Source organism: Trichomycterus rosablanca, chromosome 11 (assembly GCF_030014385.1).
Source record: "Trichomycterus rosablanca isolate fTriRos1 chromosome 11, fTriRos1.hap1, whole genome shotgun sequence".
Taxonomy (NCBI): Eukaryota; Metazoa; Chordata; class Actinopteri; order Siluriformes; family Trichomycteridae; genus Trichomycterus; species Trichomycterus rosablanca.
This window is the reverse complement of record NC_085998.1, coordinates 9,579,229-9,600,335: the sequence shown is the minus strand read 5'-3', so window position 1 is coordinate 9,600,335 and position 21,107 is coordinate 9,579,229. Positions and strand designations below refer to the sequence as shown.

Sequence of the window (21,107 nt, the reverse complement as noted above, 5' to 3'; positions counted from 1 at the left end):
TACCACTGTCCCACTCTCTATATAATAATAATAATAATAATAAGTTATACTTATATAGCGCCTTTATCCATGCTCAAGGACGCTTTACAACACTTTACAATACAATCACAATAAAAGAGGTGTGTTTTAAGCAAAGATTTGAAAATTGTGAGGGAGGACGCAGAGAGGAGAGTAGGAGGAAGGGAATTCCAAAGGCGAGGGGCAGCACAGGTGAATGAACGGCCACCCATAGAAGCCCTATATAAGGCATTAATGAAAAATATAGCTCCCAATGTTTTATTGTATTATCTAAGAATTTACATATTAAGAAAAAAAAAGGCAGAGTGATTGCACTGCTTAAGCAACCCTAGCTTTTTGCTGTAATTTTCAGGGGGTTGGTAGGGCTTGGTAGGTGGTTATTAGGGTGTTCCAGATGTTGCTATGATGTTGCATATGGTTGTTGCATATGGTTGCTAGCTAACTGCCATGATAATACTAGTGGTTCCTAGCTTGTGTTCATGCAAAGTGTTTTTACAGTTCTTCCAGAGAGTAAGTAGGTGGTTGCTATTGTATTTCAAGTGGTATGGTATCTTTTTTTTTTTTTTTATAATTATTTTTTCCACTTTTTCCCCCCAATTTCTAGTCGTGTCCAGTTACCCTGAATCCCTCTATACTGATTCGACCCTTCACCGCTGACTGAGGACGCCTCTCAACTGACATACGCCCCCTCCGGCACATACAGTCAGTACAGACTGCATTTTTCACCTGCACGAGTCGAATTCATACACCAACGGGCACTGTGTACGGAGGGCCACACCCCCATCAGCATTATTACTCAGCCCTGTGCAGGCACCATCAGTCAGCCAGCAGGGGCCACAGTTGCACCAGTTATGAGGACCTATGATCCAACTTTTTACCCCTAACCCTGAACAACAGCCAATCGTTGTTCATGCAGCCGCCCAGTCCAGTCGGAAGGCAGAGCTGAGATTCGATATGATGTATTAGAAACCCCAACTCTGGTGCGCTAGTGTGGTATCTTTAGAGGGGTGTTAACAGATTACAAAGTGGTTCAAATGTTCTTCCAGGCGGCCGCTAGGTGGTTGCTATAAAATCTAACATAGTTATAAATATAGCTGTAGTTAGACAGTTGGTTTGGTTTGGTGTTCTACATGGTTGCACAGTTGTTGCCATTGTTTTTCAAGTCATTTCTCCAGTAATTGCTAGAAGGCTGGTAAGGTATTGAAATGAAGATGATAGCTAAGGTTTTACTTGATGTTGGTAGTTAATTGCTAGGGTGTTTCTGGTAGTTCCTAACAATTCCCATTGCTAGGTGTTTGCAAAGTAATCTTTGGTTATTGCTACTGTGATGCTGAGTGGATGCTTTTGTATATCAAGTGGCTGCTAGGATGTTTCTGGTGGTTGTTAAGGTGATTATTCCATTGAATAGCAAAGTGTTGCTAGTGTATGGACTTAGGACTGGTATACTAACATTTGACCGCTTAGTCAATGAGCCAAAGCAACACTGGAGTGGATATTGCCACGCAAGGTTTCATAACTAAGAAGGTGACAAAGAAACCAGTAACTCTTGAGGAATTACTTGCAGGATGACCTGAAAGCAGCAGGAACAACAATAACACTGACCAATAAGCAATAAACTGCATTGCAATTATCTCTGTGTCTACATGCCTCACAAAACTCATCTGCTTAAAAAAAAAGCACAGAGATGCACATCTACAATTTGCACATTTACATTCTGATTAATCCGAAGAACGGCCAGATAAAATATAAATAGAGCTCCTTCACAATAACTTCACTTGTCATGTTAGGAGAAAGAAAAATAGTCCATATAATCCCAACACCAAACCCACTGTAAAATATGGATGTGGGACCTACTTGACATGAGGCTGCTTCTCTACAAATAAAACTGGGACATTGTATATCATCGATACATAAAACATGAGTGGAGCAAATGCAGCAGGACACATTACAGATCTATTCAATCATCAGCAGACAAGAAACTTATTCTAGGCATTTTAACAACACAACCCCAAACATAAAGCCAAAACAAACTGGGTTGTAGGACTGGGCGGTATATCTCAAATATCGATATATTAGATATTACTTTTCACACAATGTTTGAAATAACCATATTCGATATAGCAAGTATGCCTAGGATACACAGGTTACCATCTGAGAACATTTAAAACAGAGCACAAAGCAGTGTTCACAACGCTTTTCTTCGCGCATGACTGGGTGGGCACGTGCACGCCCACACATGCAAACTGAATCATTAAAACGAGTCAGAAACGACTCATTTCAAATGAATTATTCTTTGGAATCAAATCAGGGAGCTGGCCTCATTCATTCGTTTTGCTCTATTTTATTATGGTGTTGCGTAAACAACTTCATAAATTAGTTCATTTGGTTCAGAGATTCATTCGTGGTTCAGGCCTTGATAAACAGCCATATAAACCAATCAGAGCTTCCAAATTCAGATTTTGGGCGGAATTTCAATCTCTCTCTTCACTGATTGTTGTATAAGTGACAGTTTAGTGAATGTCACTTATACCAGTGCCAGCTTTTAACCGCGAAAGCCGAGAGAATAAATTTACCATCTAAAATGGTTTTCGTTAGCTATGTGGAGAAACACAGTTGGAAATGGATTTTTATATTCTTGAAATATTCTGGAAACATACAAGATGGCCGCCAAGAAGAAAAATTTGGAAAAATAGTGGATTATATCCCTAATGGAACAACACATGGATATAGATTTGGTCTCAATTTGAAGAAGAGAAGCTCAGGTAAGCAGCGGTTATTATTTTATGCTGCTGTGCAGTTGACCTGGGTTGCGGTGCTGCTGTTTACCATGCGCTTTTTATTTTACAATTATAGCAAATCATTATCGAATATTGAATGTTTTTCAGGATTTATTTGATGCTCATTTATTTGAACTAAAACGGACGACATAAATGAGATTGTGAGATTCTGCTGGTGTGTTTAATATAAATATATAAGTTTTTGTACTTTACATTTTTCAAAAGTCAAAGGACATTTTGTGTGTAGTAGATGAAGTAGACAGATAAATTGTAAATATATTAAATTATAACAAAGTGGTAAAATACTTGTTTTTCTTGCACTGATACCATTCCATTGCATTTTCTGTTAAAGTAGCATACCTGTCAAGTCTCCCGTTTTGGCCGGGAAACTACCGTATTTTACCCCTCTTTCCCGCAGTCTTCCCGTATTAGTATTTTCCCGTAAATTTCCCGTATTATTTTATTGTGGTATCTTCAATCATCACATCCAAATATAATATATTTAAGTGTCTTTATTATTAACCAACAAATCTCAGATAAGCAATAAAGTAATGTGCAAACTCTCAGAACGGTAACTTTCTTCTGACCCTCCTTTAACCGCACCACAACAATAACAAAAGGTAACAGTGCCTCCCACAGGTTCAGCTCCCCATTACAGGTAAGTATTTTTATGTTTCCTTTACACAATACTACAATTATCATTTAAAAAACATTCCTGTGCCTCTTCAAACTGAAATGTAACTAACCTCGTGAGAACTGCCACCCAGGCTGCTGCAAGTGGCAGTTCTCACGAGGTTAGTGCGGACAGCGGGAACAAACCTGGAACAGGGAGAGATGGATGGATGCAAGGAGAGAGAGGGCATTCCTGCCAAAAAAAGTAAAGACTGCATGTAAATATCTAAATGGGACATCGAATTTACCTTTCTAAAGAGGAGCAGGATGGGGCAGAGTTATGCATTCTGTAAGGTTTGTAACTGTGTTTTCATTTAGGCTGTATTATAAGAATTACATATGTAGGAATGTCCACAGCATTTCAGTGTCAACAAAGGTAGGCCTATCAGATTCTGATCATCTAATTGTAGTTTGTAAGTGGTTCACAGGTGGTTATTTTAGATTTCTTGTAAACCTGTCTTAAAATGTAAGGGATACTGAACCTCGGTTGGGCTGGTGGGACGGCTCGAAGCGCGCGGTCGAAAATTTCCCTTATTTTTAAATCCAAAACTTGACAGGTATGAAGTAGCTTCTGATGAAGTTTAATCTTCCGTCATTTAAAAAGTAATAACTAGTAAAGGATTTTAGTATTCCCTTATATACACCTTAATTCACCATCATATTCCTTTTAGAACGCACAGAGCCTGAATACGCCGACTGCTGTGCTCGATCGCACACGCCTAATCTAATGAACAATGAAATATTTTAGTGCTTAAGGAAATTTGCAGTTCAGTGGTTTTCAAATAAATACATTTCAAACATTGGTTCAAATGCAGTGAACAGTTATATTCATCAATCCAAGTCCCAACCAGAGACATTTAATAAAAAACATAACCACCATGGAAATCTAATTATGCAAAATCAGTCCATTAACCATTTCAACCCCCAGTTTATCATATACCAAACAGCTCCAAAGTTCTACATCTGTCTGTGATTAGGTTTATTAAACTGTTTATTTCCTCCATCAACACCATCAGCTTCATTAATGCTCCCCTAAAAATGAACCACTGATTCATCCCTTCTGCTCAATTAAATCTTATTAGACCAATTCTGTAGCATGAAGGAGGAAGTAAGTCATGCTGAGATATTGAAGGACACAAGGATCTGCTTTTCTAAACCTAAAGACTTGTGCTTTGGACCTGCAAATATAGCAAAAATGATTGCAAAGTATAACAGAGCAATATTTCCCTGTTATACCCCATGTTGGAACTTCTCAAGTGTTTATATTTTCTATATCCTATATTGTCAGTGCTTTTATTCTTTTATTGTTTTCCCAGCATCCTATTCAACCACAACCCCTATATTCCAAATAACTGATGTTTTAGTGACATATTTTCATTATATTCCTATAATATATAAGACCTACAGTATATTATATGTCTTATATAAGCCTTTATTATGTAAGTGCCCTATAAATTCATGTATTTTTTGTTCTCGGTACCATATGTTCTCAGTGCACTTTTCCCAAGTTCCCAAGGCCCTATGTTCCCAGTATTCCATGTTTCTAGTTCCCTATATTTCCAGTGCCTTTTGTTTCATACACTAGGTCAAGACTGACTACTCTGTATTGTCCATTGGTACTGGTAAGTGTAAATAAATAGATGTCTAGTAGGCCCCAGATTCACTGCAACCCTGTTCCAGATAAACTTGGTTTGATATTTGCCTCCAGTCACTGTCTGTGAGAGGTGTCATGTGTTTTACCCATATCCAGCTTTTCTCCCCCTCCTGAAAAAACAAGCAAAACGTGTATATGCTACTTTAAATTAAAATGCCTTAAAGTATGAGTGAGTACTTGAACCTGCTTGAACAAAATGGTAAGAAGTGCATGAAATTACACACATTATTGAAGTGTTATTGGAAAAAATAAGAAATAGGAATTTTTTCATCAAAACAATTTGCAACTGCCGCAGGAGGGACAGCGGTAAAATACCGGGTTCCTCATAACTAGTGCAATTACGACCTCTGCTGGCTGATTGATGGCGTCTGTGCATAGTTGAGGAATAATGCTGATCAGAGTGTGGCTCTCCGTGCACAAAGCTGATCCGCATATGAACTCACCCCGTGCAGGTGAAAAGATGCAGTAGGTACTGCACACGTGTTGGGGGGGGGGGGGGGGGGGGGGGCGTGTGTCAGTTGCGAAGCTCCTCAGTCAGCAGTGGAGGGTTGTATCGGTTGAGGTGAAGTGTAACGCAATCAGGGTAATTGGATACGACTAGATTAGGGGAGAAAATTGGAGGGAAAAATCTGAGAAAAAGAGAAAAAAAAATTTCAACAGATTATGAGGATTGGACCGTAAAGAACTGGAGTAAGTTAATATTTTCTGATCAGTCCAGTTTTCATCTTGGCTCAACATTCATTCATTCACTGTCTGTTTTACTACTGCTTTATCCTATTGAGAATCACAGTGGGTCCGATAAGCAAGACGATGCAATAAAATAGCAGCTAGTAGATGGTGAAAATAGAAAGTTTATTTCAGGTTCCCTGGAAAAATGCTGTCCATGTTTACACAGACATAAAAGCCTTCCTACTTCCCTGAGTCTTGTTGTATTTAGGCATGACATTGACACTATTATACCACTGTGTTGCTGTGATTTATTGACGACAGTATATTCACATGTCCAAAGACATGCAGGTGAGGTGAATTGGAGATACAAAATTGTCCATGACTGTGTTTGACATTAAACTTGTGAACTGATTAATTCGTTTCTGTCATGAATGTAACCAAGTGTGTAAAACATGATGTTAAAAATCTAATAAATTCATTAAGTATACATAATATCACTAGGCCATTATAAAATAACCTTATATAGTGTGACAAATATAAATCCTACAGGGTCACTGTAATCATGAACTGATGTGAGAAAGACACCTACGGATAAAACCAAATCCCTTCTGTGTGTCAACATACTTGGCCAATAAATCAGATTCTGATAATCTTATTCTGATAAGCTTATCTCTTCCAGCTATCTCATCTAATTAATACGTATATACTCACTCACTCACTCAGTTTCTTAACCGCTTATCCAATTAGGTCGCGGGGATGGGGGGATGGTGCTGGCACCTACCCCAGCTTTTCAATGGGCGCAAGGCACACAGTAACACCCTGGACGGGGCGCCAGTCCATCGCAGGGCAGACACACATACACACACACACCGATTCACCCATAGGGCAATTCAGTGTCTCCAATTAACCTGCCTGCATGTTTTTGGACTGTGGGAGGAAACCGGAGCTTCCTGAGGAAACCCACGCAGACACGGGGAGAACATGCAAACTCCGTCTGGGGATCGAACCCAGGACCTTCTTGCTGTGAGGCAACAGTGCTACCCACCGAGCCACCGCGCCACCCCTAATACGTATATAACATTTCTAAATTTAAATGTACTTAGTCTATCCTATACTTAAATACATAATTGAAATAAATAGTGGAAATTGTGTTAAATAATCTTTCTGTTAATAAAAAAGATAATCTCTTGCTTTTGGTGGATGTGTAAGAGATTATAAATGTCTGTGTGTGATGTGTAGTGGTTGTGGTTCTTTGTAATGAGGTACAAACACGGTTATTTTGGAACGAACAGTTTGTAAGTCCACTGCCCAAATTACAGATCAGAGTAGTATTACGCATTAAAACATCGATCATGGTGGGTGGTGGTGGTGGCCAGTATACTGGTACAGTGTGTACCTTACAGTTTTCTGCTCACTCAAGCAAGCACCAACTCTGCATGAAAACATGTCAGTTGGAACACAGCCACCATGCCAGTGCAACAGCCTCGCCTAGTGGACAGTCATGTGATTCCTACGTGGTTCTGTTTTTGAGCTGTGCAGGACGATGCAGGTTGCAGTTCGTGTTACAGTGTTGTTCAGTGTGTTTGCTGTCTGTGTAGGTAAGATATACATGTACTGAAGTAGATCTATTGCACTAAAAAGACATTGATGTGTATTTATGGCAGTGTGGTGTTTCTAATTGGTGTTTATCTGGTTTACTTAACCCTTGTGTGGTGTTCATAGTTTTGTTACTCGGCCAATGTATGCGGGTCTGGTTTGCGGGTTATTGTGTTATTGTGTCTACACATCAGTACCATTGAACACAGTCTATTCATGCTCGCCAATACAACACATAAGGCTCAGCTTTACTGTGTGTGTGTGTGTGTGTGTGTGTGTGTGTGTGTGTGTGTGTGTGTGTGTGTGTGTGTGTGTGTGTGTGTGTGTGTGTGTGTTACATACATTCATTTGATGCATGTATGCTGTATCTGTCTGTCTTTGTCTGTGTCTCTGTCTGTCTCTCTCTGACTGCCTGCCTTCCTGTCTGTCTTTGCCTGTCTGTCTGTTTTTATCTATCTATCTGTCTGTCTCTGCCTGTTTGTCTGTTTTTATCTATCTGTCTGTCTGTCTCTGCCTGTCTGTCTGTTTTTATCTATCTGTCTGTCTGTCTCTGCCTGTCTGTCTGTTTTTATCTATCTGTCTGTCTGTCTGCCTGTTTGTCTGTTTCTGTCTCTGTCTCTCTGCCTGTCTCTCTGTTTCTCTCTGTCTGTCCGTCTGTTTCTCTCGGTCTGTCTTTCTGTTTGTCGGTTTCTCTCTGTCTGTCTTTCTGTCTGTCTGCCTCTCTCTCTCTCACACACACAGACACACACACACTCACAGCAGGACATGTTGTAGTAGGACAGAGTAAAGGGACACACTTTTATACCTGCGGGTCCAGTGGACCCAAACACCACATGTGTAATATAAATGTATAGGGGGATGTACAGTGTGAACTCATTAAAAGCATGTTATTTTATATGTTTTTCACACAAAATGTCTGTCTGTCTGTTTCTCTCTCTGTCTGTCTCTGCCTGTCTGTCTGTTTTTATCTATCTATCTGTCTGTCTGTCTGTCTCTGCCTGTTTGTCTGTTTCTCTCTTTATCTCTCTGCCTGTCTCTCTGTGTTTCTGTCTGTTTCTATCTGTCTGCCTCTCTCTCTCTCTGTCTCTCTCTCTCTCACACACAGAGACACACACTCACAGCAGGACATGTTGTAGTAGGACAGAGTAAAGGGACACAATTTTATACCTGCGGGTCCAGTGGACCCGAATATATTACACCACATGTGTAATATAAATGTACAGTGGGGCCAAAAAGTATTTAGTCAGCCACTGATTGTGCAAGTTCTCCTACTTAGAAAGATGAGAGAGGTCTGTAATTTTCATCATAGGTACACTTCACCTATGAGAGACAAAATAAGAAAAAAAATCCAGGGAATCACATTGTAGGATTTTTAAAGAATTTATTTGTAAATTATGGTGGAAAATAAGTATTTGGTCACCCACAAACAAGCAAGATTTCTGGCTCTCACAGACCTGTAACTTCTTCTTTAAGAAGCTCTTCTGTCCTCCACTCGTTATCTGTATAAAAGACACCTGTCCACAGCCTCAAACAGTCAGACTCCAAACTCAACCATGGCCAAGACCAAAGAGCTGTCGAAGGACACCAGGAAGAAAATTGTAGACCTGCACCAGGCTGGGAAGAGGGAATCTACAATAGGCAAGCAGGTTGGTGTGAATAAATCAACTGTGGGAGCAATTGTAAGAAAATGGAAGACATACAAGACCATTGATAATCTCCCTCGATCTGGGACCCCCCGCAAGATCTCATCCTGTGGGGTCAAAATGATCATGAGAACGGTGAGCAAAAATCCCAGAACTACACGGAGGGACCTGATGAATGACCTGCAGAGAGCTGGGACCAAAGTAACAAAGGCTACTATCAGTAACACACTACGCCGAGAGTTCCCAGCTCCCTTGAGATCATTGACAAGCTCCTCCCGTGTAATTCTGGACTGACCTCACCTTTCTCAGAATTATTCTTACCCCACCAGGTGAGATCTTGCATGGAGCTCCAGAGCGAGGGTGATTGACTGTGATCTTGTATTTCTTCCATTTTCGAATGATCGCACCAACAGTGGTCTCTTTCTCACCAAGCTTCTTGCTGATGGTCTTGTAGCCCATTCCAGCCTTGTGCAGGTCTACAATCTTGTCCCTGACGTCCTTTGATAGCTCTTTGGTCTTGCCCATGGTGGTCGAGAGATTTGAACGGAAGAAACTGATTCTGTGACAGGAGTCTTTTATACAGGGACAGGACTAATTTGTGTGCCTCATGGGCACATAACCGGTCTGTGGGGGTCAGAATTCTTGCTGGTTGGTAGGGGATCAAATACTTATTTCCCTTAATTAAATACAAATTAATTTATAACTTTTATTTAATGTTTTTTTTCTGGATTTTTTGTTGATATTCTGTCTCTCTCTGTTAAAATAAACCTTCCATAAAAATTATAGACTGTTCAAGTCTTTGTAAGGGGGTAAACTTACAAAATCAGCAGGGGATCAAATACTTATTTCCCCCACTGCATATAGTTTTAAACTATTATCCCTTGTCCATTGTTGTTGCTCCTAGATGTACAAATTTTACAATAACAGAACTTTCAGACATTTAACAGACATGCTGTACGTGGCATTCTATGACAGTCCCATGTACTGAGATTTATAGTGCAACTCATCCTTTTGCCAATGTATGTCAGCATCACTGTATGCTGGGTTTTATGTGACTTTTAGCAAAAAGAATGTTTGAAAATATGTGTTTGTGTGTGTGTGTGTGTGTGTGTGTTCATGTGCAATTCCAGGTAATGAATTTCACTTTGCCTCCTATTATGGAGACCACATGGTGTTACAGAGAGCTCCAGAAAGAGCGGTGGTGTGGGGGTTTGGTACAACTGATTCTGAGGTTCAGCTGACTTTATCAGGATCACAGAATAAAATTCATTCTGTTCAGTCTGTTCCTGTTTTTAATGGTGAGTGTCAGTAATAAACATTTAGTAACATAAAGTAAGCTCCTGGGCTTGACACATACAATGCACATAATAGCTTTAGTTCTTTTCATAATATCTTTAGTACTTTCAATTGTGAAGCAATTTAGGGTTAAGGGCCCAACAGTGGTAACTTGGTGGTGGGGCTTAAACCTGCAACCTTTTGATTGCTAGTCCATTACTTTAATCACTAAGCTACTGCAGCCTCTACTTGGTAGAACTAGTATAGTTCAACCAAATTTGTTGTTTTGGGAAAACAGATTGACTTATCAGTAGAGTACATATATATTTAATTGTGATTAAGCCATTGGATTGTAGCTGGATTTCCTAAGATTCCACTGCCAAGAGTATCATGACATACAGTGTATCACAAAAGTGAGTACACCCCTCACATTTCTGCAAATATTTCATTATATCTTTTCATGGGACAACACTATAGACATGAAACTTGGATATAAGTTAGAGTAGTCAGTGTACAGCTTGTATAGCAGTGTAGATTTACTGTCTTCTGAAAATAACTTAACACACAGCCATTAATGTCTAAATAGCTGGCAACATAAGTGAGTACACCCCACAGTGAACATGTCCAAATTGTGCCCAAAGTGTCAATATTTTGTGTGACCACCATTATTATCCAGCACTGCCTTAACCCTCCTGGGCATGGAATTCACCAGAGCTGCACAGGTTGCTACTGGAATCCTCTTCCACTCCTCCATGATGACATCACGGAGCTGGTGGATGTTAGACACCTTGAACTCCTCCACCTTCCACTTGAGGATGCGCCACAGGTGCTCAATTGGGTTTAGTCCATCACCTTTACCTTCAGCTTCCTCAGCAAGGCAGTTGTCATCTTGGAGGTTGTGTTTGGGGTCGTTATCCTGTTGGAAAACTGCCATGAGGCCCAGTTTTCGAAGGGAGGGGATCATGCTCTGTTTCAGAATGTCACAGTACATGTTGGAATTCATGTTTCCCTCAATGAACTGCAGCTCCCCAGTGCCAGCAACACTCATGCAGCCCAAGACCATGATGCTACCACCACCATGCTTGACTGTAGGCAAGATACAGTTGTCTTGGTACTTCTCACCAGGGCGCCGCCACACATGCTGGACACCATCTGAGCCAAACAAGTTTATCTTGGTCTCGTCAGACCACAGGGCATTCCAGTAATCCATGTTCTTGGACTGCTTGTCTTCAGCAAACTGTTTGCGGGCTTTCTTGTGCGTCAGCTTCCTTCTGGGATGATGACCATGCAGACCGAGTTGATGCAGTGTGCGGCGTATGGTCTGAGCACTGACAGGCTGACCTCCCACGTCTTCAACCTCTGCAGCAATGCTGGCAGCACTCATGTGTCTATTTTTTAAAGCCAACCTCTGGATATGACGCCGAACACGTGGACTCAACTTCTTTGGTCGACCCTGGCGAAGCCTGTTCCGAGTGGAACCTGTCCTGGAAAACCGCTGTATGACCTTGGCCACCATGCTGTAGCTTAGTTTCAGGGTGTTAGCAATCTTCTTATAGCCCAGGCCATCTTTGTGGAGAGCAACAATTCTATTTCTCACATCCTCAGAGAGTTCTTTGCCATGAGGTGCCATGTTGAATATCCAGTGGCCAGTATGAGAGAATTGTACCCAAAACACCAAATTTAACAGCCCTGCTCCCCATTTACACCTGGGACCTTGACACATGACACCAGGGAGGGACAACGACACATTTGGGCACAATTTGGACATGTTCACTGTGGGGTGTACTCACTTATGTTGCCAGCTATTTAGACATTAATGGCTGTGTGTGGAGTTATTTTCAGAAGACAGTAAATCTACACTGCTATACAAGCTGTACACTGACTACTCTAAGTTATATCCAAGTTTCATGTCTATAGTGTTGTCCCATGAAAAGATATAATGAAATATTTGCAGAAATGTGAGGGGTGTACTCACTTTTGTGATACACTGTACATGTCTTTTACAAGTGTATATAAATTTTATTTTTTCCACATTCATTAACAATATTGGCCCTTGTAACAATTATAGTTTTATCATTCATGGCTGTGAGCTTTGGTATATTCGTATATTGAGTGAAATGGAAAATCAGTAATGAGTACATACAGAAATAAATAAATCTATTGTTTTTACAGGAATTTGGAAGGTAATTCTGGACCCACTTCAGGCTGGTGGACCGTATAATCTGACTGCTGTACAAAGTGGAAGTTCTGGTGCCAAGATTGTACTCACAGATGTGATGTTTGGAGATGTATGGTTATGTGGTGGACAGAGCAACATGGCCTTTACTCTTGCTCAGGTAACTGATAATGTTGTAGCAGGTTCTTCTCCCTGTAGGGTAGTCAGAGTTGATAAATGGAGAAGCTTTGTCATTTTTCTTGCAGGTGTACAATAGCTCAGAGGAGCTGGCTTTGGCCTCTGAGTTTCCGGATGTGAGGATCTTCCAGGCTGCGCTGGAACAGAGCAAGATTGAGTTGAAGGATTTGGCTGGGGTGGAGGTTCCATGGTCACAACCCACACCAGGTATGAACCAGGATGTTACTAGCAAATACTGGTGGCTTCCATGAAAAAGTCATTTATTCCTACTAACTACTGTATTTCATTTTAATCAGGCCTGGAAGCATTCAGTACAAGGCAGGAATTCAAACAATAAATGTACTGGCATTTCATTTAATGGAATTAATATTTTAATTCCTCACTTCACCACAACTGGCTTTTACATGCTGGTAGCTGAGATTTGGTATCAACAGTTAAATATTGTTTCACACACTCTTGTTTATTTGACATCAGTTTCTAAGATAAAAGATTAATGAAAAAAATTTCATTATAATTTGTATTAAAGAAATACACTATGTGGACACCCCTTCCAATTACTGAAAAAGGTGATGATGGTCTTTTGTCATCTTTTGAGGAGAGCAAGAGACTGTTCGAACAGACACGGGAAGTTCAGTAGGTTGGGCTAGTTTTTAACTGTAGGCATACATCATTTTAAATGCAAGCATGCCAGTAAAGAAAGTGATGTGGCAGCGTTTGGGTAGATTAAAAACTGGGTATGCTGCTGCATTTTGAATCAGTTGCATGATTGATGTTGGACATGGGAAGACCTGCCAGGTAGAGGTTGCAGTAGCCCAACCTTAAAATGAAATGGCTTTCATAGAGAGAAATAATCAAATATTTCTGATGTAGAGGATGACCAGGCAAGATGGTGAGATCTGAGTGTCGTTAAGTGAGATGATGAGATCTTGGTGTGATATCCCTCCGAATAATTATCAGCTCTATTTTGCTGGGTTTAAGTCTAAAACTTAGTCAAAGACTGAAGAAAGAGAAATTATGCAAAAAAGAAGCACAAAGCTTCACAATAACTAGCATTTGTTTTCATTCTAGAATAAAAAACTCTAACATTCAGAGGAATCCCAGGAGGAGCTAAAATTACAACGCCATTATATTCCACCTGTGAAAAATAGGGTCAACAAACAAATATGCTTGCAGCATCTCAAGCTTCAGACAAGATCTGTCGATCAAACACTTCCTAATATATTATTTAAATAATGAACAGTGGAATTATTATGCAATCAAATGTGTGACTTGTTAATATAAAAATTGGTGATGTGTTGTTAGTTATCGTTTATAAGTCCTAAATTATTACACAGCTTCTGGCTACAGGAATTTTCTGTAGCCCATGTATAATTATATTTAATATCTATCTATCTTCTGATTGGTCATTGTATGTAAATTTTCATTGTTGCGTGTTAGAATCCTTTTTTTTTAGTACAGATTGCTTCTCTTTACCAGTTAAGTGTAAAGTGTTTGTTTTGGACAGTGTTTAATCCCATTTAATTTGTTTCCAGAACTCCTTGGAGGAAAGGATTTCAGCCACTTCTCAGCTGTGTGCTGGTTGTTTGGACGTTACCTTTATGAGAAGCTGAAGTATCCGATAGGATTAGTGGAGTCGTGTTGGAGTGGAACTCCTATAGAGGCCTGGTCCTCACCAAGAGCTCTGCGTGAGTGTGGACTAAACATCTCTAAGAACAGGTAAAACTCCCACTATACAATAGTAGTGAATGTGAGAAGTCCATCAGTATGTTCATTTTTAAATGTCATTTGTCTGTGGAAGCTGTTATGTTTATTTAGTCATCCACAACATACACCGATCAGCCATAACATTAAAACCACCTCCTTGTTTCTACACACATTGTAAATTTTATCAGCTCCACTTACCATATAGAAGCACTTTGTAGTTCTACAATTACTGACTGTAGTCCATCTGTTTCTCTGCATGCTTTGTTAGCCCCCTTTCATGCTGTTCTTCAATGCTCAGGACTCTCCCAGGACCACTACAGAGCAGGTAATATTTAGATGGTGGGTCATTCTCAGCACTGCAGTGACACTGACATGGTGGTGGTGTGTTAGTGTGTGTTGTGCTGGTATGAGTGGATAAGACACAGAAGTGCTGCTGGAGCTTTTAAACACCTCACTGTCACTGCTGGACTGAGAATAGTCCACCAACCAAAAATATCCCCGTAGGCGGCGTCCTGTGACCACTGATGAAGGTCTAGAAGATGACCAACTCACACAGCACCAATAGATACCACCTAAATAATACCTGCTCTGTGGTGGTCCTGTGGGGGTCCTGACCATTAAAGAACAGGGTGAAAGTGTGCATATGTAGTGCATGGCGAGGATGTTGGAATCACAAAATTATTTACACTAAAGGGAAAAATATTAAATATATAAAATCTTGTGTCATTTTTTATATTTATCTAAAGTGGTGACCAGGATAAACTGTGGAGTAGTTCAGTGTTATGGAATGCCATGATCCATCCTCTGCTCAACATGACCATCAAGGGAGCCATCTGGTACCAAGGTAATGGTTCTGACATGGAAGAAATAAATGATGGTGATGATTTAGTTCCTGTACGTATGATTCAGTACCATGATGTTTCTTAGGTGAAGCCAACACGCAGTATAACCAGGACAAATACTCCTGCACTTTTCCTGCCCTCATCAGTGATTGGAGGATGGCATTCCACACGGGCTCAGAGGGTCAGACTGCACCAGACTTTTCTTTCGGATTTGTACAGGTGCCACACAGAATTTAAGCTTTATGTTACAAAGTAGAGAAATAGATTAGCACATGCCTGCTGCCTGACATTTTACGCTCCACATACACTTTACCTTGCAGGTGGGAAACCCACAAGAGGTCAGTGCCATGTTACTATTTAAGGTAGCATGATCACCAAGGGCTGTGACCTCCACCCCCCAGACTAAGAATCTTGTTTTGTCTGAGTACCTCCCTCCAACCTGTTGATCAATGCTTCACGGTGGGAACCAAACATCTAGAAACCATCCGCTCACCTTTTCTGCATCTCACAAAGACATGGGTGTGGAACCACAAACCTCAAATTTCGACTCATCAGACCAAAGTACAGATTTCCACTGGTCTAATGTCCATTCCTTGTATTTCCTGACCCAAGCAATTCTGTTGATGTTGAGATGTGTCTGCTATTCAAACTTTGTAAAGCATTTATGTGGTCACTGCCCTTGGGGTTAGAATCTCTCTTTTTTCTGACCTCTTCCCTCCAACCTGTTGATCAGTGCTTCACGGTGGGAGCCACACATGGGGGGTGGAACCAAAGATCCAAAATTTCGACTCGTCAGAACGAAGTACAGATTTCTCCTGGTCTAATGTCCATTCGTTGTGCTTCTAGGCCCAAGCAATTCTGTTCTTCTTCTTCTTTCTCAGCAGAGGCAGCAATTCAACCATAAAGGTCTGATTCACGCAGTCTCCTCTGAACTGTAGATGTTGAGATGTGTCTGCTATTTGAATTTTGTGAAGCATTTATGTAGTCACCACCCCGAACTTAAGATCTCTCTTTGTCTGACCTTCTCCCTTCAACCTCTTGATCATTTTTAAACCTGCTTTGGTTCTGCCCAGCTGTGTACCTATAGGAGGATCACCCATGACGGCTTTCCTGAGATCCGCTGGCACCAGACTGCAGATTATGGCTTTGCTCCTAATGAACGCATGAAGAAAACCTTCATGGCTGTAACTATAGACTTACCAGATGAAACTTCACCCTGGGGCAGGTACAGATTTCCAGGTGTTGACGTTTCACATATACAGCTGTATGCAAAATATACACAGATCAGCCATAACATTAAAACCACCTCCTTGTTTCTACACTCACTGTCCATTTTATCAGCTCAACTGACCATATAGGAGCACTTTGTAGTTCTACAATTACTGACTGTAGTCCATCTGTTTCTCTGCATGCTTTGTTAGCCCCCTTTCATGCTGTTCTTCAATGGTCAGGACCCCCACAGGACCACCACAGAGCAGGTATTATTTGGGTGGTGGATGATTCTCAGCACTGCAGTGACACTGACATGATGGTGGTGTGTTAGTGTGTGTTGTGCTGGTGTGAGTGATTAAGACACAGCAGCGCTGCTGGAGCTTTTAAACACCTCACTGTCACTGCTGGACTGAGAATAGTCCACCAACCAAAAGTATTCAGCCAACAGCGCCCCGTGGGCAGCGTCCTGTGACCACTGATGAAGGTCTAAAAAATGACCAACTCAAACAGCAGCAATAGATGAGCGATCATCTCTGACTTTACATCTACAAGGTGGACCAACTAGATAGGAGTGTCTAATAGAGTGGACAGTAAGTGGACATGGTATTTAAAAACTCCAGCAGCGCTGCTGTGTCTGATCCACTCATACCAGCACAACACACACTAACACACCACCACCATGTCAGTGTCACTGCAGTGCTGAGAATGATCCACCACCTAAATAATACCTGCTCTGTGGTGGTCCTGTGGGGGTCCTGACCATTGAAGAACAGAGTGACAGCAGGCTAAAACAGTATGTGGAGAAACAGAGGGACTACAGTCAGTAATTGTAGAACTACAAAGTGCTTCTATATGGTAAGTGGAGCTGATAAAATGGACAGTAGGTGTAGAAACAAAGAGGTGGTTTTAATGTTATGGCTGGTCAGTGTATATAGTTATATATAGAAAATGTGTGTGTGTGTGTGTGTGTGTAGCATTCACCCTAGAGACAAACAGGATGTTGCGTTCAGGCTGGTTTTAGGAGCACAAGCTGTAGCCTACGAGAAGACAGAGGTGTCCTTTCAGGGTCCATTTCCCAGAACAGTCCAGATCAGCCCATCCTACCTAATCATCACCTTTAATCAGAGAATCACAGCCACGCTCTCTAATGACACATTTGAGGTGACGTTTGAGTTTTATGAAATATTTAACTATTAATTTCTACAGTTAAGAGGACAGAGCTCTTGATCTGGTTATAAGAACCAGGATATAATTACTTGCTACATTCTCTTATTTGGTTATATGTTGTCTCTATTTCAGATCTGCTGCTTTGAGGAGAAGACAACATGTGAAGCAGATTCTCTGTGGTTTCCTGTTCCGATGAAAGACCACGGCACTGACTATATTTTGCTATCAGTAGAAAAGTGTCCTGTTGACCGTGTAGCTGCTGTACGTTATGCCTGGACTGACTGGCCGTGTAAATTTAAATCATGTCCGATCTACAGTGCAGATGGAGTTTTACCTGCCCCACCTTTTATCCTTAACCACTGGCCATAGCCCAGCTTCTAAATCTGCATCAGGTAGTTATTATGTACATACTGTATGTAGTTCATTTAAAAATGAAACCTTCTACACATCTTGCACTAGCAGGACGGGAAGACAGAATAAGAAACAAGAAATAATAAACACATTGGGAGGATAGAAGATAAAAAGCTCTTTAATAACTACATTTCTAATCAAGATTTTTGGACAAAGATGTTTGTGTTCCACTTATTTAGTTACAGCAAATGATCAGCTGCAGAAATTGTTAAAATGCTAAGTCTGTAATGGAATACCTGTCTCTTGTCAAGTGAACAAACGTACTGTATAATAACTGTGTTTTGGGTTTCTGTAATGTTACTGCACTAATAACCAGCAGGTGGCAGTGTTGTCCTAGTATGCATTATGTACAGTACATAAGTTACAGTATTTTGTACAGCAGCACATTTACATTTTCGGCATTTAGCAGACTCCTGTATCCAAAGCGACTTACAGTACTGTGACAGCATACTGTCGAAGCAATTGAGGATTAAGGGCCTTGCTCAAAGGCCCAACAGTGGCAGCCTGACAGTTGTGAGGCTTGAACCAGCGACCTTGTGATTACTAGTCCAGTACCTTAACCACTAGGCTACAACTGTTTATCAACTGCCTATTAATTATCAAGTTAGTTCGGAATGAGGACCAAATTACAAAAACGATACTAGATGAGCGAACAGTTGTGTGTCAGAGTTCTCGTGGATCGTCTTAAAATGTCTTTTACTGCACTGTTAGAACAAATTATTTCATTTTTACTTTGTATTGCTCTGTCGGATTTGGGTCATTGCACAAGGTCAGCCATGATACATTGCTTGCAGAGCAAAAGGGGTTAGCGGCCTTGCTCGAGGGTCCAACTGTACCTGGTAGGTGGAACTGGAATTTCAACTGTCATCTTTCAACTGATAGCCCTGAGCCCTAACCACTAAACCATCAACGGCCTGAATGATAAACGCAAATGTCTGTTTTCTGAGCTCTTCTATGTATATAAGTGGGAAAGAAAAAAATATAGATAAAAATGAGATGTTATTTATTGGACCCTTGAGTACACTCCTGACCTCTGCTGCATGGACTAGATTCTTTCTTAATTGTAAGACACCTTGAGAGAAGTTGTTTTTAATAAAAATAAATGTACACTACGAAGGTGTAGTGATAAAATACATTAGGTCAACTATGGATTTGAACTCCGGATCTCAGCAGAGCTATTGGTGAACTGGGTGTCTACACAGACAAATGGCTATGTCTGAGGGAGGGGCAGCTGAACACCCTAGCCACTAGGCGCACTTTTCAGTGCGTTCGCAGCGCCGGTCCCAAACCCAGATAAAATAAAAAGGTTTGCGTCGGAAAGTGCATCAGACCTAAAAATGTGCCAAATCTGGTATGCAGAGCAGAATGATCCCCTGTGCCGACACCTAAAAATATACAAGCAGCGGGAAAAATGGAATTTATTTTCTTATTTAATAAATTTTGAGCGAATATACAAGCTTTTTTAATTATGTATTTATAAACATGACAAAGACAAGTGTTCCTAATAAAGTAAGCTTGGTGGCGCTGGTGGAAGTTTTGGGCTTATGCTCTTATCATAGGATATAAGGTATACAAGTATAAAAATATCCAAACTTGTAGTGTCTTGATGTAGTATCTATAGGTGCTGTGTTTTGCTAATAACAGTAATAAACCAACTGTAATAATTAGGTCAGATTTAACACTGACAAAACCTGTATCTGTTTTCTTGTACATTTTGTTTTTAATGTTGCTCTCAGTCCCATTTTACCCATTAGCTTTAGGTTCTGCTGCATACCCAGTGGGTTTCATCTACTCCCAGGACAGAGACTGGTGAAAAAGGGGCTTAGATGTGGGACTTGTGTCCTAGGAGGTCCCCATGAGTGACCATGATGCAAACTGTACAGCAGGATCCCTCCTGATTCACAACTTGTCCTACTGTTTACACTCACATAAACCTTAGAGCGGGCATGTGCAGCTCTGTGTCGCTGTGTAATGTTAGCAGTATTTGCTGCATGGGTTCAAATACTGCTATGTAATATCGCTTTGACAGTCTACACACATGATTATTACCTAATGTATTTAATATATTCAATACCCGTTGCTAACGGGTTTGTTAAATCAGTTATGCAAAATAAATTGTGTATTAGGTGCTTGGGTGGCCCAGTGGTAAATTAACACACTACCTCTGGGATCCAGGTTTTGAATTCCCAGTGGTGCTATCAGCCTGTCAGGCATCTACTGTACATACAGTGTATCACAAAAGTGAGTACACCTCTCACATTTCTGCAAATATTTCATTATATCTTTTCATGGGACAACACTATAGACATGAAACTTGGATATAACTTAAAGTAGTCAGTGTACAGCTTGTATAGCAGTGTAGATTTACTGTCTTCTGAAAATAACTTAACACACAGCCATTAATGTCTAAATAGCTGGCAACATAAGTGAGTACACCCCACAGTGAACATGTCCAAATTGTGCCCAAATGTGTCGTTGTCCCTCCCTGGTGTCATGTGTCAAGGTCCCAGGTGTAAATGGGGAGCAGGGCTGTTAAATTTGGTGTTTTGGGTACAATTCTCTAATACTGGCCACTGGATATTCAACATGGCACCTCATGGCAAAGAACTCTCTGAGGATGTGAGAAATAGAATTGTTGCTCTCCACAAAGATGGCCTGGGCTATAAGAAGATTGCTAACACCCTGAAACTGAGCTACAGCATGGTGGCCAAGGTCATACAGCGGTTTTCCAGGACAGGTTCCACTCGGAACAGGCTTCGCCAGGGTCGACCAAAGAAGTTGAGTCCACGTGTTCGGCGTCATATCCAGAGGTCGACTTTAAAAAATAGACACATGAGTGCTGCCAGCATTGCTGCAGAGGTTGAAGACGTGGGAGGTCAGCCTGTCAGTGCTCAGACCATACGCCGCACACTGCATCAACTCGGTCTGCATGGTCGTCATCCCAGAAGGAAGCTGACGCACAAGAAAGCCAGCAAACAGTTTGCTGAAGACAAGTAGTCCAAGAACATGGATTACTGGAATGCCCTGTGGTCTGACCAGACCAAGATAAACTTGTTTGGTTCAGATGGTGTCCAGCATGTGTGGCGGCGCCCTGGTGAGAAGTACCAAGACAAC

At 41.0% G+C, this 21,107-nt stretch overlaps 1 protein-coding gene across 1 annotated transcript; it reads left to right on the top strand.

The window, feature by feature from the left end:
• The first annotated feature begins 7,321 nt into the window (after window positions 1-7,321).
• On the top strand, window positions 7,322-19,689 carry siae (sialic acid acetylesterase). The gene is made up of 10 exons (XM_063005140.1): window positions 7,322-7,388; window positions 10,160-10,327; window positions 12,477-12,640; window positions 12,726-12,864; window positions 14,190-14,373; window positions 15,108-15,205; window positions 15,289-15,422; window positions 16,277-16,428; window positions 17,390-17,576; window positions 17,715-19,689. The coding sequence occupies exons 1-10, from the start codon at window positions 7,334-7,336 to the stop codon at window positions 17,949-17,951; spliced, it is 1,518 nt and encodes a 505-aa protein (XP_062861210.1). The 5' UTR covers window positions 7,322-7,333; the 3' UTR covers window positions 17,952-19,689.
• The last annotated feature ends 1,418 nt before the right edge of the window (window positions 19,690-21,107 follow it).

Coding starts and splice junctions, on each gene's coding strand:
- siae (XM_063005140.1), top strand. CDS start 7,334: ATGCAGGTTGCAGTTCGTGTTACAGTGTTGTTCAGTGTGTTTGCTGTC. Junction 12,641..12,725: donor TGGCCTTTACTCTTGCTCAG/GTAACTGATAAT, acceptor TTTTTCTTGCAG/GTGTACAATAGCTCAGAGGA. Junction 15,206..15,288: donor GGGAGCCATCTGGTACCAAG/GTAATGGTTCTG, acceptor GATGTTTCTTAG/GTGAAGCCAACACGCAGTAT.